Source organism: Thamnophis sirtalis, unplaced genomic scaffold (assembly GCF_051295495.1).
Source record: "Thamnophis sirtalis isolate CommonGarterSnake01/CBP01778 unplaced genomic scaffold, rThaSir2_p1.2 scaffold_12, whole genome shotgun sequence".
Taxonomy (NCBI): Eukaryota; Metazoa; Chordata; class Lepidosauria; order Squamata; family Natricidae; genus Thamnophis; species Thamnophis sirtalis.
In genome coordinates this window covers 34,408,573-34,434,460 of record NW_028261392.1, presented here as the reverse complement: position 1 = coordinate 34,434,460, position 25,888 = coordinate 34,408,573, and the positions used below count along the sequence as shown (strand labels likewise).

The following is a 25,888-nucleotide window of genomic DNA, read 5'->3' as shown; positions in this document are numbered from 1 at the left end:
TACTGTAATATCCACACTGGAAAAAAGTAATTTAGTTGAAAAGAGAGATTTTGGGATAATGTGTGGCTATCAAAAAGCAAATGGAACCTAGGCCTCTTGAACTACACATTAACATTAGGGATTTCTGTTACCTTACAATTTCTAGCTGCATTCCATAATAGCTGTAGGCTGTCTTTCTTTCTTTCTTTCTTTCTTTCTTTCTTTCTTTCTTTCTTTCTTTCTTTCTTTCTTTCTTTCTTTCTTTCTTTCTTTCTTTCTCTCATTCCTTTCCTTTTCTTCCCTTCCCTTCCCTTCTTTCCTTTCCTTCATTAAATATTTTATGATGTCCATCTCTCTAACAAGTGATTCTAGGCAATTTATACAATATCATAAATACAGAAATAAAACTATTATAGGATTAAAACATTAAAATATCACCCATTAAAAACTAAAATGTTAAAATTAATATTAAAAGGGATAAAAAACCGATGTGTAGACTAGGTGGAGATGTTGTACTAGTCTACGGCCACCTCCAAAATGGGATTCCCCATCAGTGCCACCTCCAAAATGGGATTCTCCATTGGGGTCACAAGCCAGTTGACAAAGCTGGGCTTTAGGGTCTTTGGGAAGGCCAAGATGGTGGAAGCGGAATTTACTTTGGGAAACATGCTATTCCAAAGGGTGGGGGCCACGGCAGAAATGGCCGTCTTCAAGGACCTTGGATAATTGATTTGGGCATGATAGCAATTTTATTAAACCATGTACTACATACTAATATGACCTGCTATTATGTCTACCCTACTCCTTTCACATATACTATAAATGGATGACTATTGATGCCATTGGAACACAAATTATTCCTATAATTGTTTTCATTAATCTTGACCCTGAGAAGTTCCTAGAACTTTATTTAGTTTCCCCCTTATACTTTCAAGTAGTTGTGTGGATGGACAGGCAACAGACTTGTAAAGCACATATTCACTGAGATCATAATAACCTAATCTACATGGCCCCGTGATTTCTGCCTTTTCTGGTTTATGATATTGAGCCCATGAATTTGTTTAACAGTTTTTTCTTCATATTTTAAAAAAGTATCCATATAACCCATATATGCTCATGAATAAGGCAATTTGTGGATAATAGACCTGAAAATATTTAATTCTTTACTTGAAAAATGTGCCACCTAAAGATAAGCCAATTTTAAAAATTAAAATGTATCATGAGTTCATATATTTTAACTGGCTTGCCAAGATTGCAGAGACGATAAAAGTATTGTCTATGAGAAGAAGCTTTCTTGGTCCGTCTAAGGCGTGGGGTGGTGGGAAGAAATAAAAAAAACTTAAGGAAGAGTACGAAGGTACTACTAGGGTATTATGTAACACTACATTGTGATGAATTTAGAGGTTCATATGTTGTACAAGATGCTGTAGGTTCAAGTATACCTCAGCAAAGGAAAAAGGTTATGAAGAAGGTTAGGCTAGAGGGCAAGAACAATTCCCCTTTTCATTGGGTTATTGTGGAACAAACTGACTGCCACATATGCCACTTTAAGTCACAGAAATCTAAAAAAAACAAATAGCAAATATATTGTTCTCTGAGCCTGAAGGAGGCAGCTCACTGAATCATAGAATTGGAAATACTGTGTTGTCCACGTTCCATTAATGCATGAAAATGCTTCCCCTGCATCCTTAAGAAGTGGCCTTCCTTTATAACAGTCAGAGTTTGCTGATCTTTGGTGAAATCCATCCCAAAGTTCCCAAATTTATAGATAATGGAACTGATGCTGTTGAATTTGATACTTGATCCTGATTTCTTAGTGCAGCCATATTTCATGCTATGATTCCATCTGTTTTGATACTTTAATCTACTAAAAGCTATCAAGAGTTGTATGTAATTGTGCAATTCTTGAGATAGATGATGATCATAACAAAAATAAAAGAATTCAGCAATTATAGAAAAAACAATGCCTTCAAGAGCCAAGCCATCATGCAGCCATTAACATTCCTGATTCCACAGGAAAGTGTAAGCACAGAAAAAGCACCTGGAAACCATCAGGCAACCAGGACAGCTTGCATAGTACTGATGACTCATAGGAGTAATGAGACACTGCTCGGATCTCTGCGATTTAATCCAACAGAGGCCACACACATATTTCAATATACACATGGAAAAAGTTCTCCAAATCCTCCATACCAAAGAGGGTCGGGGTCTCACAAAATAGGGGTGTGGAATAGCATTCTGCAGATGCAGTAAAGGTGGAGAAGTACTGACTCTTTACCACGCTTACAACCACAATCAAGTCCTTAATAGTGGCTTTCATCTGTGTTCAGTAGAGTTCATACCTACTGAACACAAGCAATACTCTAAATATCTCTTCTATTTGATCTCTCAACTTTTCTGTAAATCATGGAGAGTGATGAAAAGGAAAGAGATGGGTGCAATCTAATCCAAGGCCTCAGTAGCCACTTTATTCCAAGCAACAATCAATTAACCTTGGATGGACCTTGCAGCAGACCAACAGGGATAGTCCCCAGCATCCCCTGAAACAGCTCATCAAGTAGTCATTAAAGCAGACCAATTTACAGTTTTGTACTCAGTTTCCCTGTGGGGGTCATGATATTGGAGAATCCCTAGGAAATCTGGCTGTGATTGGATCATGACAAGGGGACAGCATAAGCTCTCTCAATTTCAAATGACATCGCCACTGCACTGACAGAATACTAGATCTGAAGCCAGGTTCTTGATGACCTAGTGGACACTCATGGCTGTTATAGAAGCCCTGAGTTCCTGAGCCACCTCAGACTGCATTCCCAGAGAAGGACATCCACTGCTGATCTGGAGTCAAGGAGATCAGGCAAGGAGGTTGCAGTGTAGGAGGTAGGTAAGTACAATGGCAACAGTCCCAATTGATCCCTAGAGCCTAATGATCAGGTTGTTACAAGCAGGAACCTGTGGGCCCCTGGAAACCACAAGGGATTCTATGATATGGTAATCCCAGGAGAGTGAAACATCCAAGGCCTCTCAGTGTCCATTGAACTGGTCTCTTCCTCACTATCCAGATACAAAGGTACTGATTAGTAGATTTACAGCTTCATCCACACAGCCTGGGGTTGAGATGTAGAACTAGGCATATTTCACATACTGATAATAGAAAATCTAGCTGTTTTTCTCACTTAAAAGGCCACAAAGTAAGAATGTAATTGATAAGATAAGACAAGAAGGTTGCAGGTAGTATTCTGGGTGAATATTTGACATGCAGGATTTAGATATGTGACTTTGCTGTTCTGCCCTCAATGTGTTACACATCAATATTTATTATACCTAAGTATTTGTGCTGACCAATGGAAGCCAGAGACATCACTAAGAATCAAATAACAAACTTCAGGTAATCAACTCTTAACAATATTTTAAAATGCATCCTATCACCCCAGCCTCTTCTGAAGATGTGGAATTTGCATATTTTATCTGTAGCTTACTATGCTTGTGGAAACGATAAAAGCACGGTCTCCAGAGAGAATACTTTTGTGATTCTTCTTTGGAACCCAAAGGACAGGTAAAAAGAAAATGGCAGTGTTTGACTGGGATGGGAAGAGATGAAAAGGACCTGAGGAAGAGGACTCTGGTTGGTGGTGTTGTGGGGAAAGCTGCGTTATCTTTGCTGCCTTGAGGGGAGAGGAAGTAGAAAACTAACAATATGAACAAACAAATTTGTGACTCAGGGTTTCATCCATTATGTAGCAAATTGCTTCTCTGGCATCCTTGATTTTATTAGTTTATTAGATTTTTATCCTGGTGGTGGTGGTGGTGGTGGTGGTGGTGGTGTGTATGTATGTGTTTGTATATATGTGTGTACATGTGGATGGTTTGTAATTTATTCTTATAACATATATATTGGAGGTTCTTTGAACATGAAACATTCTAGGCAGGATAAATGGAAAGAAATTGAGTAGCTACCTTGTTCTTTCTTTTCCTCCTTACAGATTTTTCATTTCTAGTAAGGACACAGCCGAATCAGATTTTGGAAAAACAGAGAAGAAACACAATGCTGTCTAAATACTTGCAAAATATTGTTTTCAGTGCTAATTACACAATATTGTGTTTAGGAAGACAGCATGAATGTCTATAGAGTCAGAAGTAGACAAGGTGAACACATGGCTTTCCTTTTTTAAACAGAATACATAAGAATCTGCAGATGATAATAATTATTAGAGCATTCACCCTGACATCTTTCGGGTTCATAATTTTATTAGTTCTTTTTCCTCTTTTCGTCTGCTTCCACTTATAATTGCACTCTAGGCATCTAGGAGAAGGAGAAAGGCAAGAACTGGCCTTGTGAGTTGGAAAGATTTGATTTAATATGAAAAGGTCTACTGTACAACTTTCTGGGGCCACAATGAGTTCACCTGAAGAGCCTGAAAATATTAATATGATGTTTCATCATCAACATTCATTTATAACCTCAAAGGCAAGACATGTAATACTTACAGATAGTATATTAAGTAGTAAAATTTACAAAACAAATTTGTTCACTTCCTTCTTTTTGTGGTATGACCTGCAACCTGATAACTCCCTAGACACCTGTCTGATTTTTTGGATAACATGTTTAGAAATAGTTTGCCCTTGTCGTCTTCCTTGACCAGAGAGAGAATGACTGAGATGACTTCAGGCATAAGGTAGGACTAAAACTCAGCTTTCCTGTTTTGCAGCCTGATGCCTTAACCACGACTCCAAACCAGTTTCTTTGTCTTCTTCATGGAGGTGAAAACCACTGAATGCAGAACACTTTGCTATAATGAAATCCTACATATAAGTTGCATAAATGCCACAAGGTATTCTGCTGCACTCGTTAAGTGAGCTCCAATAGATGAATTGTGGATGTATTACAAAACATCCCTCCCCTTTATTTTGCTTTCGTATTGATTTATCACTGCCATTTCCAGCGACCCAGGCCGCCATACCAATGTTAGTTCGGTTGAACCGAGCCGAACTGTTAGGAACCCACCTCTGGTGTAGTTCAGTGGTGGGTTTCGGATCCCGTTTCAACTGGTATGGTTGGAACGGGCCTGGTGTCACCCACATGGATGCGCTTGGCACGTGCGCCCACATGTGCACCACCCACATGTGTTGTAGCTGCAAATGATGCTTCCACAAGCCTCTGCGATGCTCCAGCTGCTCGGTGGAGCATCACACAGGTGCTGTACACGCCATGCGTGGAAGTACTGAAAGCTTTAAAACATGGTAAGGAGCTTGGACGAGTGAGTGGGCCCTCCGGAGCACTGTACCGGAATGGTATCTGGTGCTCTGGGCAGGCTCCGGTACATCCGTACCGGGGCATACCGCCTGCAACGCACCACTGGTGTGGTTGCACAAATGAGCAGATCCCTGCACCGCCGATTTCTTATCTTGCTCATCAGCAATAGGTGCATTGGAAAGGAATAGTTGCCATAAATTCTTGATCCTAGAGCAGGATTGTCAAACTCACGGCATCATGGTGACATCACGTGACATATTGGGACTTTCCCTGCCTTTGCTAAACCATGGGTGTGGCCAGCACGTGATGCATCAGGAAGTTTGATAGCCCTGCCTAGAGCGATAGTTATTTATTTTACTTATTTATATAGCCCACTTTTATTATTTTTTACAAATAGCTCAATGTAGCAAACATATCCAAGAGACCTCCATTCTGGTATTTTCCCCACAACAGTAGGGTGACCAGTCGTCCCGCATCTGGCAGGACAGGCATGCCTTTTCATAATTTCCCCCGCATCCTGGGCCGTTCTAGAAAACCCCCGCTTTATTTTGGGGCTCACTCGCTCCTCCGCCCATCAGCTGCTGCTAACTCGCTCGTTAGTTCCCCCATCTATTTCTAAAAATCTAAGCCAGCCCAGCCTGCTGCTCATTGATTGGCCTGGACTCCAGCCAATTGGTGAGCTGGCTGGGATGGAAAACTTTGAGCATGCCGCGGCATGCTTAAAGTTTTCCATCCCAGCCAGCTCACCGATTGGCTGGAGTCCGCTTAGCACGCCGCATGAGTCACAGGAGTCTCCATTTCATTTCGCCTTCGCGGCCGTTTGCTTTGTTTGCTGCTTCACTGGTGAGTAACCGGGAATTAGTAACCTGCGCGGGGTTAGTGAAACAGCCGCAGCCGCCCTCCTCCCCTTCCCTGTGTGCGAGAAAGGTGCCCACTCGCCAGCCCGCCCGGGGGCAGCACCTTCCCAGCGCCGCCACACTGGTTCCTTCGTGCCCCTCCCACCCCTCTGCCTCCTCAGACCTTCACGCAAGAGCGGCGGAGCAAACGAGCGGCCACGGCCGTCGTTTTAAACGAGCCTCTGCTCGCTGCTTATCCCTCTCCGAGCCAGGAAAGGAGCACTTTGGCAGGGCTTCCGCAGCGCCCCCAAGGACCGCCATGCGAGGTCGGCTGCTGCTGCTGCTGCTGCTGCTGCTGGCCTTTAGTAACCTGCGCGGGGTTAGTGAAACAGCTGCCGCCACCCTCCTCCCCTTCCCTGTGTGCGAGAAAGGCGCCCGCTCACCAGTCCGCCCACCCTTGTGCTCCGGGGGCAGCACCTTCCCAGCGCTGCTGCTGCCGCGGTGCTTCCTTCGCACCCTGCGGAGTTTCCCTGTGTCTCCCAGGTCGCGCCCGTCCTGTGTGCGAGAAACTCCACAGGACGTGAAGGAAGCAGTGCAGCAGTGGCGGCGCTGGGGAGGTGCTGCCCCCGGAGCCCAAGAGTGGGTGGGCGGGCTGGTGAGCGGGCGCCTTTCCCTGTGTCTCCCAGGTTGCGCCCGTCCTGTGTGTGAGAAAGCCGTCTGGGGCGGCTTTCCCAGCCTCCTTTCTGTGCCCCCGCCCCGGTTCCACCTCCTCTGGCTGGCGGCCAATGGGAGGGAAAGGCGGGAGAAAGAGCGAAGGCGACGAGGGCGCTGCTCTTCTCTGCCCTTTGCGTGGTGTTGGGCCTTTTTTTGCCGTCAGCGGGGGATCGCCAGAGACGCCCACGGGGAGATGGTGAGCGGGGCACCTCTGAGGCGGGAGGGGAAACTAGTCCGGGCCGCCGCTGGGCGAGGCAAGTCGGGGCTGCAACCGTCCGGGCCGCCCGTTCCTCCATGCCCACCCCAGCCTCCCGTTCACCCCAGATCCAGCCACCTAACTCAAGAAGTTTTTGCTTGTCCGGGTTGCTCCACAGAGAAAATGATGGGTCTGGGAGGACAGGCGACCTAGTTAGAACTTATTTGGAGTCTGGCAGCGTGTGGCTGTATCGTCAGAATGGCGCAAGGACAGGTTGGTTTTTGCTCTTTCTCCTTCACACATTTGCCCGCATTCCCCTTCTTTCTTTGCAGGCGTTCCAGGCATGCGTGGCAGTAAATTTAGCTTTTTAATCTTTCATGTGCGTAAAAGATCTGAGGAAGAGCTCATTGTCCACGGGAAAAACTTCGGGGCAAATTCTGTTTACGCGGTGATCTCGAGATGCGCAGAAGTAGGGAAGGGAGGGAGGGCAGCGATAATGGATGCTCTTTCTCCGTCGCGATCTCCTCTTTTGATCTTTGACCACGAGCCGTTCCTATTAGCCATTTCCTTTGTGACGTCTGTATCAGACCAGAGATCACGGGGTTTCTTGTATGCTGCAAGGAGAGGCAGAAGCCAAGAAGAGCCGGGCCTGCCTTCTCGCTACCCCCGCTCCGCCCCAGTCACTGGGGATGGGGACAGCTCTCCGCTAGACTGCCAAACTGGACGGGGAAAGGGGAAAGCTGTTCCCACCAGCTGAAGTCAGAACCATGCTGTGACCAAAGTTTGGAGAAAAATGGTTTTGTGTGTATTTGTGTGTGTGTGTGTGTGTGTGTTTGATTGATTGAATGAGGGATCCGGTAAGGGAACTGCGCCTATTTAGAAAAGGTAAATTAGTGCAAACATGATCAGTCGAAGATAAGTATGGGGACAGGTTGGGTGGTAGAGAGAAAGTGATAAAAGAGTGGGAGAGAGGAAGAAAAAAGAGGGGAGAGAGACAGAAAGAGACAGAGAAGGAGAGAGAAAGTGACAGAAGAGTGGGAAAGAAGGAGAGTGAAAGAAAGAAAAAGAGAAAGAGGGTAAGAGAGAGAGAGAAAGAGACAAAGAGGAGAGAGAAGGGAGAAGGAGAGAGAAAGTGATAGAAGAATGGAAAAGGAGGAGAAAGAGAAGAGAGACAAAGAGAAAGAGGGTGAGAGAGAGAAAGAGACAAAGAGGAGAGAGAAGGGAGAAGGAGAGAGAAAGTGACAGAAGAATAGAAAAGAAGGAGAGAGAAAGAGAAGAGACAAAGAGAAAGAGGATGAGAGACAGAAAGAGACAAAGAGGAGAGAGAAGGGAGAAGGGAAAAAGAAAGAATAAGTGAAGGAAGAATGGAAAAGAAGGGGAAAGAGAAGAGAGACAAAGAGAAAGAGGATGAGAGAGACAGAGAGAGAAGAGAGGAAGAGAAAAGAGTAGGAGAGAATATCTCATTTCAACCCTGAGGTGCAAATATTCTCTTTGATTGGTAATTTTATTTGCCCATTTACTATCCAAGACTCTCATTTCTCCTTAAGTTCATGAAGAATTCCCTTCTTTTTATTGAATTTATCACAATACCTTGAGAACAACATTTTCAGCATAGCTTTACAGCTATTTAAAATATATAGTAATTTAGGTCAGGTTTTCAGAACATTAGTCTATTTATAAGTCAATGGTTGCGACCATTTTTCACACTTAGCGACTGTTGCGGCATCCTCATGGTCACGTGATCAAAATTTTGTTTGGCAACAGATTCGTATTTATGCTGGTTTCAGTGTCCTGGGGTGACCTTTTGAAAAAATATAAAATTTTTAATCAAGCCCCCCCCCCCCCATCAATGGTGTCCCTCTTTACCAATCTGAAAATCTGGTCACCTTACACAACAGCCTATGAGCTGAGTTGTGTTGAGAGGAAGTGACCAAGCCAAACAGCTGGTTTTCATGGTTAAGGCTATCATTGTCTTAGTTCAGCTCTGAGTAGGATCTAGAAAAAAATACAAATCTGTACTCACATTTAAAGTGAGTAATGGTCCCTTTTGTACATTTGCTCGTGTCTTTCCAGATCATATTTACTGCAAGTGAGCTGGGTGTCTTTGATTTGCTGAGGGAGTCGGGGGAACTGCTGTCATCTGCAACTGTGGCCGAGCGCTTGAAGACCAGTCTCACCGGGATGCAGATGCTGCTGGAGGCCTGCGTGGGGTTAAAGGTCCTGAAAGTGGAATGGAAGGATGGCAAAGGTGATCCTGTTGTCAGGAGGAAGCAGTTACAGCTCTTTTACAAAGTAGTCAGCAAAATAATATTTTCCATAGAGTTAGCAGCTCCATTCTTTTCTCCTTCAGTTCATTCATCGTAAAATATTTCTAGACAGTTAATGAGTTTTGCTCACTAATTAGTTCTGTTGTAAAACATCCTTCTGGACAACTCAGCCACTTTTCCAACCTGTCACTTGCTTCAGTATTGTCAGCAATTCTTTTTGGAGTGCCAGATCAAATGTTTTGGGTTTCATGATTGAAATAAACTGAAGTGCAATCATTTATATTGCTAAAAGCAGAGGTGGGTTCCTACCAGTTCGCATCTATTCAGTAGAACCGGTTCATCAAATCTACCAAACCAGTTACAGGAGGTTCCACCAATGGACCTGGAAAGCAGGCCACACCTACAGAAGAGGTTCCAAATTTTTTTGAAACCCACCACTGGCTAAAAGCATTATTATGCTTTGGTCATCTCAGAATTCCATGGAATTCAGCAAAGGGGTTTTGAAGTAATTATCTTATCATATCTTTTATTTTCAGCTCTTTATGGAAACACAGAGTTTGCTGATCTCTTTCTGGCTAAATCAAGCCCAAAGTCTCAGTATTATTCCATGAAGTACTATTCAGAAATGATATATCCAGCAATGCAATATTTGTCTGAAGTGTGAGGTAAGAAGGGCGTGTTAGTAAATTAAAACTTTTTCTCAAAGACAATATTAGAGACCAGGACTGATCAGCTTTCTTTCCAACAAGTAAGTGGGATTAGTGTTTTTACCCTGTGGTTGTGATTGTGTTTGCTGATTACTTTAGAGTCATCATTGGTCAATACCATCGGTCCATTTTCTCAGTTTTCTCTCCTGAGATAAAAGAAGTAATTATTGCTTCATCACTTCAAGAAGATACTCGACTGCCATTTGTCAGAAATGGTGTAGGGTCTCCTGCTTGGGTGGGGGTGGGGGGTTGGACTAGAAGACCTACAAGGTCTCTTCCCACTCTGTTAATCTGTATGTCTAGATCTGTTTAATTCTCTGTTGCTTACAAGACACAGAGTTTCAGAAGATGCAGTTGTAGTGAACTGATCCCCCCCATCTCCTTTTGGACTTTCCAGTGGTGTTATTTATCCACTTAATCAAAATTTAATTGTTGCTCAATGTCTTTGCCTTTGCAACCCACAGACATGCCTGCACAGATACATAGAAAAACAACTTGTAAAAATTAGGATTAAGATTTCTGATCTGATTAAAAACATAATCTTAGCATTTTAATTTAGAAAGACACTTTGATGATTAAAGCAAAACTCAGTTCATTAAATATCAGAATTGAGAGAGTCTAATAATCAAAATGACAAAAAATATCCTGCAAAAGGATTAGCTAAAGGAATTTGTTTGTTCTTCATACTATTTAATAATAAAAAACACAGTGAAACAAGATGGACATCATGACAGGATGGAGTCAGGTTCTATTAGGTCCACTCACTTCATAGGTTTCCATTACCGTTTGGGGCGGGTGATATTTTTGGAGTAACTTTTGTAAGTAATAAGTAAATAACATAGTAATGCTATTTGACTAGAAGCTCTATTTTGATGCTAGGAAGTAGAAGAATATAAAAGGTAATGGTATTTTTGTTGTTTTCAATTTTAAAAAACCCCAAAAATCCACTACAGGGATGGGAAATCTCAGATTTTATCAATATATGGCATTCCTTCAAAGAACATGTATGGACCTCTATACAGGTAAAGAGGCATTTTTATGACTTTGGTTTGTAAAGATTGGGTAGTAAAATTTTGCTTTTATTTTCCTTATCAAATCTCAATTTGCAACTCTTCAAATATTTTCATGGAAGTTTTTTTTTTTTTTTTTTTTTTTACTAAACAAGCCTAGACTAGCAGCACTACTCACCAACAAGCATTGATTTTGAGCAATCTCCCACAAAGAGTACAAAAGCCTAGTTTTATTCTAATGATCCTCCCACTATTCCAACCACCCTACAATCACAAATTGGAGCCTAGGTTGCAAACCAGTCCATCAGCCAATTTATCACCACTGGATAGTTTGCAAGGAGAAGAAGGTATAGAGAGATGTGCTGAATATTGTTTTCATAATCTTGGTTTGTGTGTTTTTTCTTGTTCTCCTTCCCAGCTCATTTATTCATTACTACCTGTTCTTTGCATAAAGTTAATTGGCCTAAAAAGGAATAGCATTAGGGGTAGCTATGTTTGGATCTTAGTAAAGAATGAATAACATATGTTCTGTTGTCAGTACCCATTATTCTGTGTGCATCTTGACATAATAATAATAATAACAGTAGACTTATATACCGCTTCATAGGGCTTTCAGCCCTCTCTAAGCGGTTTACAGAGTCAGCATATTGCCCCCAACAACAATCTGGGTCCTCATTTTACCCACCTCGGAAGGATGGAAGGCTGAGTCAACCCTGAGCCGGTGAGATTTGAACCGCTGAACTGCTGATCTAGCAGTCAGCCTGCAGTGCTGCATTTAACCACTGCGCCACCTTGGCTCATGTAGCTAAAACCATCTATCCTCCAATAAAACAGACTGTGTGTGTAGATCTGGATGCTTTATTGAAAGAACAGGATGTGGTGAAACCAGGGGAAATAGGAATGCATACAATGAGAACCAAATACAAGATAGGCAGTATTAAGTTACTGCTAAACATAACAATTAATGAATACGAGTACCATAGATTAAGAGGGATTCTTCTTTGTGGTTCTGTCTTCTCCAAATGCAAAAGGAAATGGAGTCTGGCTTCCCAGCATGCACTTGTTTTGAGAGTGCAGGCTGATGGGTAAATGGGTTGGATCAGCTTCAAACAATATAAATGATATTTGTCTCTCCGGCTACTAGATGGGACTAGAGAGCAGCAGCAGTATATAAAAGTTATATGCTGAGGCATGACACTCCCTGCCCAATTTCAACTGATACCAGTATTTAGATGAGCGGCCATTGCTTTTTTGGTGGTAAGGTCACTGATGTGGTGGTGCTACTGCAGTTTGCCATGAGGCTTCTGGGAACATGACAGTGATCTAAGCCTGGAATATAACATCCCATTGCTGGGATGTTAGGTAGGCGGCATCTCTGTGGTCTGAAGGGAAGAGAGGTAATCCGGTTGTCTTCTTTGACTAACCCGTGCTCTGTCTTTTCTAAAGGAGTTTGTCCTCGTAGATGTTGCCACCTAATTGTCATCTTCCATCTTTTGGAAGACTATGCACTTTGAATGAACTTGGTCACTGTCACAGGTGAGGTTGTCACTAAAGGAGCCTACAAAGGAACAAGGCAAATGTGCCTTGGTATGTGATGATTCCTTTAAGAGGAATTGGTTGTGGTTTGGCTGAAAAATAGAAGGATGTCCATTCTCTAATGTGCTTGTCAGCATGCTGCTAACCGAGGTTGATTTGTGTATGCTTCCTAAACAGATACCTCCTATAATGACCCACCTTCTAATTTCTGAGTGTATAGAGGATTGTGGGACCATTGATCTGAGCTCTCATTTTGTGGACTCATAAAATATCTCTCCCGAGGAGCAAGACTATCTGAGCCTGAGGATTGAGTTCTGGTATCAGAAACAATATGCAGTTCAAATGTGTGTGATGAATTGTTGCATCTGGTGTAGGGATTACAGATCTTTGATCAGGGATCTGGTTTCATTCAATAAGAGTTGGTAAAGTCAGGCATGTTTTCCCATCGAACAAATTGACTTGGCAACCAGATGCTCTTCTCCCTGAGGAATATGGAATGCTGGGGCCTTTAATGCCAAAAGCATCAACGAAGGCTGAACTGGCTAAAGGACTGTTACTTTGGTTGTCTAGAATAGCATAAAACTTAATGGCTTTGTCCCTTTGGCTTGCTGGGTAGACCCGGACTGAACAGATTTTGGAGCTGGACTTGCCGCTTGCAGTCCCTTTGCAGACCTCTATGCATTTTGCATTGATTTCTATTGTGGTTGTAGGAGTGTGTTCTTCCTCCCTGCCATGCTCACTGGCACTGTAAGTGTGTTGTAACCGTTGGTGCAAAGCTGTGTTGTGGCTTGTGCTGCCACATTCCATGCATTTTACACTGACCTTACAGTTGTTGGCAAAGTGAGGGACTGATGAGCAGCACTTGTAGCAATGTTGTTTGCTTTGTGGTTTTCCATGAACTTCTCCTTGAAGGCTCTGCATTTTAGGAGAAAATGTGGTTTCTGGTGTAGAGGACACTGCTTACCAGGATCTCCAATCTCAGTTTCTGTGTGAGAGGAGCTGGCAGACCTGCGAAGGGAATCTGGAGGAGCCATATTAGTTTTGTGGAGTGCTACTGAGGACTTGCGAGGGTTATGTTCTGAACAGTGGTAGGTTTCAAAATTTTTTAGAACATATTCTGCAGGTGTGGCCTGTTTTGTGGGAGTGGCTTGGTGGTCATATGACCGGGTGGGTGTTGCCAAATTGGAAAATGTGTGAAACTCACTTAACAACACTCTTGCTTAGCAACCAAAATTTTGGGCTAAAATGTGATCATAAGTTCCTTCCTTCCTTCCTTCCTTCCTTCCTTCCTTCCTTCCTTCCTTCCTTCCTTCCTTCCTTCCTTCCTTCCTTCCTTCTTTCTTTCTTTCTTTCTTTCTTTCTTTCTTTCTTTCTTTCTTTCTTGTGTCTCTCTTCCCCATTTATTTTCCTTCCTTCCTTCCTTCCTTCCTTCCTTCCTTCCTTCCTTCCTTCCTTCCTTCCTTCCTTCCTTCCTTCCTTCCTTCCTTCCTTCTTGTCTCTCTCTCCAACTTTCCTTCTGTTTCTTTCTTTCTCTTTCTTTCTTTCTTTCCTTCTTTCTTTCTTGCTCTCTCTCTCTCTCATTCACTCACTCACACTCACACACACACACACCACATCTCTCATGTCTACAACTGACAACTCTCAAAGAGAAGAAAGTATAAGGATTGCCTTGGGAAGGTGTTGGATTAGATTACCTCCATGTTTCCTTGCATCCCTCTATGTTCTATGTTCCATTTAGCACAAACAGCCCCATTCACTTTAAAGTTGGTCGCAAATTCCACTCACCCTGCGTGCGCCCTGGTCCCACCCAAGGAGGTGAGTTGTGGGGCGGGGTAAAGTGGGGAATCTGTGGCTCCACGTATCTCAATCTTCTTCCCTGCCTCGGTACTGCAAGTGGGAGGTGTTGCTGCTGAGGTGGTGGGGCGGCAGCAGCAGGGAGTTGGTGCACTGCCTGCTGAGCGGCGTGACCCACAGCCAGCCCAGGAGCAGTAGCTGTCACCAGCCACCCCACACCACCATTGCTTGCTCCCCCTCAGGCCAGCGGCCGGGTATGGAGAGGGGGCGCGGCGGCAGAGAGGACAGCTGAGCGGGGGCAGTGCTTTGGTGGGCGCTAAGGGAAGGAAGGAATTGCAGGTGGGAGGTGCTGCTGCTGAGGTAGCGTGGTGGTGGTGGTGGCAGTGGCAGGGGAGATGGGGTGCTGCCTGCTGAGCAGCATGACCCACAGCGAGCCCAGGAGCAGTAGTCACCACCAGCCACCCCACGCCATCATCACTCTCTCCCCCTCAGGCTGGCAGCTGGGCACACCGAGGGGGCATGGTAGCAGTGAGGGCAGCTGAGCGGGGAGAACACTTTGGTGGGCGCTGAGGGAAGGAAGGAATGAAGAAGAGCCAAGCTGAGGGGGAAAACAGCTCTGCCAAGTGGGGGAGCGGAGTGGGTCACTCCATGACAGGCTGGTCCTGCCACTGTGGAACCTTTAATATTTTTTCTCTTCCGCTCATGAGAGTTGCGGTGAAAGCTGTGGTGGCAGGAGGAGCTACAGCCTGGTGTGCGCCGCTGATCTGGCCTGCCTGAGGAACAGGAGGCTAGTTTGGCTGTTTGAAAAGCCCCACATGGAATTCCCCTCCTGTTCCTTCTTCTGCTGTTTGAAGAAGCCACGCAGGACGCGCGTTTCCAATTGGGGGAGGGCAAAAGAAATCCATCTTTTTCTTCCCTCTCCATGGATCCCAATTGGAAATGAGGCAGCTGTGAAAGACAATGGAACACGCCCCACGTAGCTCCTTCAAACAGCCGAAGAAGGAACAGGAGGGGAGTTTGGCTGTTTGAAAAGCCCTGCATGGAACTCTACTCCTGTTTCTTCTGCTGCTGTTTGAAGACACCACATGTGGCATGCTCCCTTGTCTTTGACAGCCACCTCATGGGGGAATCCATGCAGAGGGAGGAAAAACATGGATTTCTCCCCATCCCAATTGGAAACGAGGTGACTGTCAAAGAGAAGGGAGTGTGCCCTGCATGGCTTCTTCAAACAGCAGAAGAAGGAACAGGAGGCAAGGATTCGTTGGACAAGCTCACGGGCGCAAGCTGCTCTCTCCTCTGACAGCGTCACATTTCCAATAAAGGGGATGGGGAATCCATGCGATTTTCTCCCTCTGCATAGATTTCCCACCACCTTCAATGGAAATGAGGCGGTATCAAAAATAAGAGGGCAGCGCACACCACGTGGGCTTGTTGGGGCCTCCAGATGAATGGGTACACAAAGGGACACTAAATTTCACCAACCAGTATGCCCGAATCAGTCCATACTGGCTGAAACTCACCCCTGGTTCTGAAGGAGCAGCATATGACAATGTGAAGTCAAAGCTGCTTGTTGGCACATGAAGTTAACAAAAACAGGGAGGGGGGGGAATGGAACATTTTACTCTCTTTTATATTTGGAGCCATGTGTAATAAACAGCCCTTGTAAGTTATAGGATAACTTTTGTACAATGGGGTTGACACATCTGGCTGTGCCAAGGAATGTAAGTCCTCAAGCACATTGCTGCATTTACTGCATTCATCATCAGAATATATAGCTCTCTCTAGGGCTTTGACTTCTGTGACAGCTGCTACTTTTTTTCTCGATGGCAAACTGCTCTAAACTCACTTCTAGCAGGGCTTTTTGCATCTCCTGGGATGCCTCTTGATGTATTTTTTCAGCTTCTAACCGTCTCTCTTTTCTCATTTCCATGTCTTATTCAGAAAAGGCTGTTTGTGCTTTTGCTGCTTCAGTCTTTGCAATGGCAATGGGAAGTACATTACTGGCTGATGACTGTTTGGAAGAATTAGAGACTTGAGGCCTTGTCTTGTATGAAGATGCCAGGCTCTGTGACATGGTGTCTTCTGGAGGTACTTGACTGTCTAGAGCCGTGATGGCAAACCTATGGCATGCATGCCACAGGTGGCACGTGGAGCCCTTTCTGCGGGCATGTGAGCCGTCACCCAGCTCAGCTCCACCACGCATATGTGTGCACCTCCCATCGGCCAGCTGATTTTCAGGTCTCTGCCATGCATACGGGAGATGCACACACATGCACGGAGGGAGCGCAGGTGTGTGTGAATTGCCCCATTTTTAGTTTCAGGAGGCCTGCGTGCCCCATTTTTAGTTTCAGGAGGCCTGCTAGGCCCAAAATAGGCTGCGGGGAGGGTGTAGTGGGTCCCCCCCCACAGCCCGTTTTTGGCCTCAGGAGGCTTCAGGGAGGCCTGCTAGGTCTGGTCTTTTTGGTCTCAGAAGGCTTTGGGGAGGCCTGCTAGGCCAAAAACAGGGCACAGGGAGTCGCACGCATGTGCAGGAATAGGGCACATTGCATTATGGGTGTGGGCATGCACACATGATTTTGGCCTGAGGAGAAAAAGGTTAGCCATCATTGGTCTAGAGGCTAGTATATGGCCACATGCAGGTAGTTGCGTTGGCAGAGTAGGTCTCTGTATAGTCATTATCCTGTATCACACTTACTGGGTAGCCACTGTTTCACTATTCTGTCCTTGCTACATGTTAGTCTGTGTGCAGCTCGACATGCAGCTAAACCCACCTATCCCCCATTAGAACAGCAGAATATAAAGATTGTATGTTGAGGCATATTTGTCCCTCTGGCCACTAGATAGGGCTAGAGAGCAACAACAGTATATAAAAGTTATATGCTGGGGCATGACGATATACATACTTTTACATGTCTTTTCTGTCTTATGATGTTATTCTCTCCCCTCCCCCCCCTAGGCTTCAGTCTCTCTTTGCTGGAATTGGAATAATCTTACAACCTGTGTCATTGAGTGAGAATTATTTTTCAAAATGGAGAAGTGGAATCTACAAGTAGAGCTAGATCATCTATAGATCAATTGCTACCCTGTTTCCCCCAAAATAAGACCTCCCCAGATAATAAGTCCAATCAGGTTTTTGAGCTCATGTGCTAAAATAAGCCCTCCCCTGAAAATAAGCCTTCCTTGAAAATATTGCAATGCAGCAGCAGCCATGAGGTGACCATATTTGCCGCTTCCTGCACTTCAAAAATAATAAGACCTCCCCGAAAATAAGGCCAAGTGCTTGTTTTGGGAGTCAAAAGAAAATAGATCCTGTCTTATTTTGGTGGAAACAATTAGAAGGTGCAGTATGGTCCAGTTTAGGAACAAAGGTCCTTTCATTCTTTATCCATTAACCAGAGATTCTTCCAAATCCTTGTCATATATTTTCTGTTGTTCAAATGCCAATCCACAAGAATGTTGGTTATTTTTTAGATCCTTCCAGGACAGCTAATCCTAAGGCAAATATTGGCATACAGTATCCAGCAATTCCGCCTAGGAATTGCTCAGGGTATGAATTGGATGAAATGAGAATAATTCAACTAGGTCATATGGATTACTAATGCCATCAAACTTCAAGACAAATATTAAATAATCTGCTTTTTAAAACCAGATAATTAACACAAAAGCTTGCATAAACCATGGCTACATAATGAAAAATATAATTCTAGATTTATGATCAGATGTTAATCATATTGTATTTCATGTGCTTATTAATCATCGGCCAATGCCAGCCTTTTGCCTCCATGGCTCTCGCTCCAGCCTTGTCTGGGCTCCTCCTCGGCAGGCCTGCCGGAGCTCTGGAAGAAAGCGGCGGGAGCCGAGGCTGCCCACTCGGGGCTTGGAAGGGGGAGCGGAATGTCAGTCCTCCACTGCCGGAAAGTCCGGGGAGGAAAGCAGAGCTGGCCCGTTTCCTCCCGGGGCTGCTTGGAGATGGAACCGGGGCTGCGGAGACTCGCCCGCATCCAGCTTCTCTGGAGCGGAGGGGGGGATGATAGAAGCGGAGCGGAGCCTCTTGCCGCTGTGCTCCCAGCTTGCGGAGTGCCAAATGGGGAGGGGGCCTCTTGGAACACCCCCCACACCCCTCTTCGCCCCACAGCCAGGACCGTCCTTGTGCCTCAAACCGCGTTTCTTCCTGCAAAGCCCTTCGGGCGTCAGGCGGAGCTCTCAGGTTGCCCAATCCAGTTCCTCCCAGGTTCAAAACTAAGGAGGGAGGGCTCTGCATTCTTCCCTCTTCTGACTAAGTCAAAACACACGTCTATCCTTCCTCGCAACACAAATGCTTTGCGCGCGTCTGATTGAAGAGGACATCGTGGAGCTGCTCTTTGGCGACAAAAGCTTCCCTCTCTGTCGCTAAAACTGCCATAAGCCTTTGTTTAAAGCGCGTTGGATAATAAGGCCTCTCTCTCTTCTGCCGTTGCTCGTAGGCACCGAATATAATGAACTTTACTCAGGAGTAAACCTAGCCAAGTGCAAAGGGCCAGTCTAAATGGAACCTTCCAAGCGTTGCCTGCTTGCACCCTTATGAGGTCAAGCACCAGTTTCATTTTCAGGCAGAGACGTGCGCACAACTTGATTTATAAAGATGGATCTCCTGAAGGCGAGTCAGAGCTAGTTTGGCTTTTTGTTGCCCGGGAGCCTCGAGAAGACAGCCTCGTCTTTCGCTTCTTTCGTCTCCAAGCGCTCTAGCAAATGCCTTGGTCCACGGATGCCCCACGCCCCACTCGGGTTCTCAACCAGCTCTACTCACGGCCCGAGCGCCCTCTCCGCTCTGCTCCGCGTCTCCTTCAATACAGCAGGCTCGCCATTTCGGGAAGCAAAAGTGTTGCTACACACAGTTGTTTGAAAAGGACGTTAAGCTTGATTAAGCCCATTCCTCCCCCCGCCACCATTGTGTCCAACAGGTCAGGCGTCTTGCATTTATGGTGGACATAAACGTGAGACGCCTGGCCTGTTGGGACACAGCAGCGAGAACGTCCCTGCCGCCTCCGCGCTCCGCCGCCTCGCCCCCACCTCCTCTGACCCCCCCACTGTGAAGAAAGAAACGCACACACACGCACACACACAAATTCCTCACAATAAAAAATTAAATTACAATAAATTTGAATCCCCCCCTCTCTCCATCTGATCCACATACCTTTTCCAGCTGTGGAAACTCTCTCAACTCTCCTCTGTTCTGCCCAACGTAAGCGTGCTCAATGTAAGCGTGGTCATAAGGCATGATTCGCTGCTCCCAGATCAGGAGGTGGGAGAATCAGTGCCTCCTTTGCATATGAAGTTTTTTGCTTTTTAACCCTTTGTTAACTCTTAAAAGGCGAAAAATTCCTTATGCAAAGGAGGCCCCGAGTTCTCTGGCCTCCTCCTATAGTTAACACTAAGGAGACACCAAGCCACTGTGACTTGGAATCTGGTAGCAACTACCCTGGCTTTAATTATTTTAAAAAAATTCTTTAAAATTCTTTCCTTTCCCTCAGGAGACTGGTGAGGCCCCGCCTCCCCTGCCCCTAGTGACTGCACATCCCTGCTCCCACTCACACCTGCATTCTCTTTAAGCCTCCCCATCTTGGATCTCTCCATCCTTGCAAATGTATAATGTTGTATTATGTCTGTTTAGCTAGCTATATGAAAAATAAAACAATGAGGTAAGCTAAAAATCATAACAAATGTTCTAATATATGGTACCACCACAAAACCGTGTTCGACTAAACCGCGGTCGATGAAACCGTGTAGCTGACATCATCAACAGGGTGACAACAGCGCGGAGACAGACGCATGCTGTAAATGCTAAACCTAAAATTAACCCCTAAACCTAAACCTAACCCCCCTAAACCTAATCCTAAACCTAACCCTAACCCTTAACCTAACCCTAAACCTAACCCTAACCCTTAACCTAACACTAAACCTAACCCTAAACCTAACCCCAAACCTAACCCTTACCTTAAGTTGAATCGGCTTGCTTTCAAAGCGCTATTTAAAGCGCCTTTCTTTCTCCGAGCTCGCTGTTGTCGCCCTGTTGATGATGTCAGCGACGCGGTTTAATCGGGCGCGGCTTAGTTGAGCGCGGTTTTGTCGTGCCACACTAATATATTAATAAAAATGTTGATAAACAGAATATTACATAGTTTCTTTTTTGCATTGTGTTTTTTTCCAAGGAAGCAGTGGTGGCTTAGCTAAGGAATTGGTTTCAGTATATCCAAATTGTACCGTGAAACTTTTCGATCTTCCTGGAGTTGTGGAAATATCAAAAAAATATAATGCATTTTCAGATGACTCTCAGATCTCTTTCCATGAAGGTAATATATACGTTTAATCAATATCTCTGTCATTTCAAAGCAGTAGTTGAAAAAAAGCCAGTATCATTGTAGAGCAAGCTTTATGAACAGGAGAGTAAATTGTTTCTCCAAGTTGTTAGTAGAATTAAGAAATTCCTACCTTATGAAGACATTTGTGTTTTGATTACAGGGGATTTTTTTAATGATCCAATTCCTGAAGCAGATCTTTACATCATTTCAAGAGTCTTGTATAACTGGAGTGATGAAAAGTGCATCCAGCTGCTAACAAAAGTGTTTACAGCCTGTAAGCCAGGTAGGCATTGCTAGAAAGAGAAAAAATGACATTTGTGATAGGGAAGACAAGCAAGCCAACCAGAGAGATGCATAGCTTTTTTTATGTATTTGCAACAACCCGTGACAAATGAGATACTGCTCACTTATGACCTAAAAGGGGCTCAGAGGTTTGGCTGTAATTCATTGCAGTCATTAAATGACACAGGTACAGTGGTGGGTTCCAGGTGGTACACCCTGGTAAGCACACACCTGTGTCTTCTGGAAGCAGCAGAACGGTGCTTTGAAGGGCCCACCCATCCACCCTCGTTCCTTACCTGTATTTGAAGGAAATGGGGCATCTGCGCACGCGTGCGTTTTGTATGGCCCCTGTGCGACACTCCACCGAGCATAGTGTACGCCCAGCCCTGTTGCAGCGTACCGGTTGCAACTGGTGCTGAAACCCACCACTGTTCAGGTGGTTCTCGATTTATAACTATTGTTTTAATGACTGTTCGAAGTTACGTGGGCATATTATCAAAATTCAGATGCTTGGCAACTGGTTTCTATTTGTGATGTTTCTGGGGTCATGTGATCACCTTTTTCAACCTTCTGACAATCAAAGTCAAAGGGGAAGCTAGATTCACTTCATAAATGTGTTGCTAACTTAACAACTGTAGAGATTCATTTAACAACTATGGCAAGAAAAATCATAAAATGGAGCAAAACTCATTTAACACCTATCTTGCTTAACATCAGGAATTTGGAGCCCAATTGGGTTGTAAGTCAAGGACTACCCGTAAAGCATATGACCACAATGACCACAATCCTGGGTCTTTCAGTTGAGACTGTTAAGCAGTTGTGTGGCTCATTAAGTGAGGGGAACTGAAAAACTGTATGCCAAAAGAGGGCAGGCAATTTCTCTCCATGCATGGAAGGGAACCTTTGCACTAGGAAGCTTTGAAAGGAAGTTTGGATCCCAAAGGTTTGATAAGTGATGGAATGTAGTTGGGCAGGTTCCCAGGAAGGAGGGGGCCCATTCCAGAGAAGTTAAAGACAACTTAGTTCAGATAGTTTGTGTAAAAGAAAGAGGATGAAGCCAACTCTCTCCTAATGCACAGGTACAGTATAGGTGGTACCTTGCTAAACAGTAGTAACTGTGAAAGGGATCTTGGAGTCTTAGTGGACAACCATTTAAATATGAGCCAGCAGTGTGCAGCAGCTGCCAAAAAAGCCAACACAGTTCTAGGCTACATAAACAGAGGGATAGAATCAAGATCACGTGAAGTGTTAACACCACTTTATAATGCCTTTGTAAGGCCACACTTGAAATACGGCATTCAGTTTTGGTCACCATGATGTAGAAAAGATGTGGAGACTCTAGAAAGAGTGCAGAGAAGAGCAACAAAGATGATTAGGGGACTGGAGACTAAAACATATGAAGAACTGTTGCAGGAGCTCGGTATGTCTAGTTTAATAGAAAGAAGGAATAGGGGAGACATGATAACAATGTTCCAATATCTCAGGGGATGCCACAAAGAAGAGGGGGTCAAACTATTTTCCTAGGCACCTGAGGGTAGAACAAGAAGCAATATGTGGAAACTAATCAATGAGAGAAGCAACTTAGAACTGAGGAGAAATTTCCTGACAGTTAGAACAATTAATCAGTGGAACAGCTTGCCTCCAGAAGTTGTGAAAGCCCCAACACTGGAAGTCTTTAAGAAGATGTTGGATAGCCATTTGTCTGAAATGGTATAGGGTTTCCTGCCTAGGCAGGGGATTGGACTAGAAAACCTCCAAGGTCCCTTCCAACTCTGCTATTGTATTGTATTATTGTATTATAAACTAATAGTCCCCAGACTTCATGAAGGTAGTAGTCTGCTTCAGTTTGGCAAGATTCTGTCTGTACATGTAGAACAGTGATGTGCGGTGAGGTTTATGGCTGGTGAGGCAAGCGGGCAAAAGTTGTCCTATGTCAGACACAGCGACAGGGCTTTCGGAAGCCCCAGCACTGGGTCTGCCATAGAGGCGGGACGCCTCTATGTCGAATATAACGGCAGGGCAGCTTTTGCCTCTAGCACTGGGGTGGCAGGCGGCTTTTGCCTGCTTTGAAGAAAGCTTTCTTGAAAGCGGGCAAAAGCAGGCAAAAACAGGCAAAAGAGGGCAAAAGTGGGCAAAAGCCACCCCGCCGCCCCGGCGCTAGAGGCAAAAGCTGCCCTGCCACTATGTCCGACATAGAGGCATCCCGTCTCTATGGCGGACACAGCGCCGAGTTGTCCAAAAGCCCTGCTGCTATGTCCAACATAGAGGCATCCCACTATGACCAAAAGCCCTGCCGCTATATCCAAAAGCCCTGCCGCTATGTCCAAAAGTCCTGCTGCTATGTCCAAAAGCCCTGACGCTATGTCCGACATAAAAAAAGTGCCAGCCCGCACGTCACCAGAGACGGGTAAAACACACACATGCACACACAGTCACAAATTATTTACAATAATACAATTACTTACAAATTACATTAATTTTGAATTCCCCCCCTCCCTCCGACCCACATACCTTTTCCAGCTGTTTCACAGAGGATTTCAACTCTGCTCTTGTCTGCCATGACAAAATGTAAAAATGTAAATGGAAAAAGGCAAGAGCTGCTGAGGTCAGGCTGGGTTAGCTGCTGCCAGAGTCCCCAATGGAATAACTCTGCTTAACTGTTTAAAAAAGCCTCTAAAAACGCCTTCTACAGGAGGAGGCAAGAGAACCAAGTGCCTCATCTACATAAGGAATTTTTCGGCTTTTAACCTTTGCTTAACTCTGCTCGAGTGATCATAAAGATAGACTAAATGAGGCATGTGGTTCTCCCGCCTCCTCCTGTAGAGGGCACTTTTTTAGAGGCTTTTTAAAATAGTTAAGCACTAAGCAGAGTCATCCACTGTGACTGTGGCAGCAACTACCTCAGCCTTTTTCCTTTTACATTTTTTTTCTTTTCATGATGACAGTGGTGAGGCCCTGCCTCCCCTACCTCCCCTGACTCCATGTCACTGATGTAGAACAATAAAGACATCTGTTTGGAAGAATCACTCCATATCTTTCTTGGAGACTGACAGAGCTTTCTTTCCCTGATCCACAGAAGGCCTTCCCCTGCCCTTCATGTGCAGAAGGGAACTACTTTGCTGGGCCAGAGAAAGGAAGCTCAGATCTTGGTGCTGCAGTGGTTAGAGTGCAGCACTGCAGGCTATTTCTGCTACCTGCAATTTAGCAGTTCAAATGTCACCAGGCTCAAGGTTGACTCAGCTTTCCATCCAGTGATAAAATTCATTTTTTTTTCTTCTGGTTCTGTGAGCGTGGCTTGGTGGGTGTGGCAGGGGAAGGATACTGCAAATTCTCCATTCCCACCCCACTCTGGGGCCAGACAGGAGTGGTATTTGCCAGTTCTCCGAAATACTCAAAATTTCTGCTATCGGTTCTCCAGAACCTGTCAGAAGCTGCTAAATTTCACCCTGCTTCCATCCTTCCGAGGTGGGTAAAATAAAATTGTTGGGGGCAATATGCTGATACTGTAAACCGCTTAGAGAGGGCTGTAAAGCACTACAAAGCGGTATATAAGTCTTAAGTACCAGTGCTAGTGCTATCTCCACTATCCCAATTTCCTTTTTCCAGCCCACACATGAGTTCCCCTCTACTCTATGTGCTAGCCTTTCTATCCTTCAGAACATTGTGTTTGCTAGCTGTCTGGCAAACATTGGCTTGACATAGTTGTCAAAATGGTAAACATTGTAGACCTGGAGATGATGGTGCAAGGAGAAAGCTGGGAACTTCTAAAGCTGGTGGGTTGTGGAGAACAAGGCAGGGAGCAAACTGAAGCCTCCTGGGCCACAGAAGCTTTTTGTGTGCTCCCTAACCAACACTGAAGTATTACTATACTATGGAAACCAGTTCCTTCCATAGGTGCCTATGAAAGCTATGTTATGAAATCTGTTTCTTTCTTACCCTTCCAAGACAGAGAAATGCCACATATTGGATTTAAATAAAGTTCAGTTGTGGAAAGATTTCTTAGAACTTTCCTGATGCTTCAGTCATAAAATATAGGCAGAGTCTAGGAAGCAATCCTGTAGTGAATGGGCTAAAGTGGCATACATTATGTTATATGTTAGTGTATGATGAAGGATCCAAGGTTGGCATAATATTTTATATATCTTTTAGGATTCCCAGGAGACTAAAATGGAGCATGGAGTTAGCCTAGGGAAAAAGAGCCCAAAAGAATATTTTCAGAAGAGAGGAAAAGTGTTGGGAGAAAGGTCACAGCCATAAAAATGAAAATGAGATGAAGGATATCATCTCTTTTGTAGGCAACCTATGACTGCTTTAATAAATTATTTTGCAACAGGTGGTGGAGTCCTGGCAGTTGACCCAATTATTGATGACAAAATATGTGGGTCACTTCCTGCTCATTTGTACTGTATCATAATGTTGGTTATATCTGAAGGAAAATCACGAAAAGAATCGGAGCATCGAATGCTCTTCCAAACTGCTGGCTTTAAAGATATTCAGTTTAAGAAAGGAACTGTCTTCGATGTCCTTTTGGCCAGAAAATAATATTCAATATGCTTAATTCTGACTAAATGTTAAATAATTCAAATAATAAAAATGCTTTTACTATCGTATTGATTCTAATTTGTGAGTGTATATATCTATTTACCATGTTAATCTTATTGCTTGATGTTACTTTGATTTTCCTCACTGGAAGAAAGTAATTTATGCTGAATAACTTTTGAGATGTTTCCATTCTGAGGGAACAACCTGTTGCCCAAGAGGTAGATTAGATCAGAAAACCAACTTCATAAGAACACAAGAACTGTACAGGAGACTATAAAAGCATTCTCTCTGAGAGGAAATATTACCAATTCTTCTAAGGGACAGGAAGAAAGGAATGGTGACAATCCCCAAAGTGACAGAATCTAATGCAGGGTGGGAAAAAATGAAACGTACTTGATGAAGGGTGCCAACACACTGGAGTATTATATACAATACA

General features: G+C 44.5%; 1 protein-coding gene across 1 annotated transcript; it reads left to right on the top strand.

Moving 5' to 3' along the window:
* Positions 1-4,372: 4,372 nt before the first annotated feature.
* On the top strand, positions 4,373-25,452 carry LOC148043294 (acetylserotonin O-methyltransferase-like). Its single transcript, XM_087726766.1, has 8 exons — positions 4,373-4,444; positions 9,050-9,224; positions 9,780-9,903; positions 10,904-10,972; positions 14,235-14,311; positions 20,479-20,619; positions 20,789-20,911; positions 25,244-25,452. The coding sequence occupies exons 1-8, from the start codon at positions 4,373-4,375 to the stop codon at positions 25,450-25,452; spliced, it is 990 nt and encodes a 329-aa protein (XP_087582892.1).
* Positions 25,453-25,888: the final 436 nt, after the last annotated feature.

What these genes read in the sequence shown, in the direction of transcription:
- LOC148043294 (XM_087726766.1), top strand. Translation starts at nt 4,373, where the DNA reads ATGAGTTCACCTGAAGAGCCTGAAAATATTAATATGATGTTTCATCAT. An exon ending in ATTCATTTATAACCTCAAAG is followed by an intron (nt 4,445 to 9,049) that starts GCAAGACATGTA and finishes GTGTCTTTCCAG; the next exon opens with ATCATATTTACTGCAAGTGA. An exon ending in TCAGATCTCTTTCCATGAAG is followed by an intron (nt 20,620 to 20,788) that starts GTAATATATACG and finishes TTTTGATTACAG; the next exon opens with GGGATTTTTTTAATGATCCA.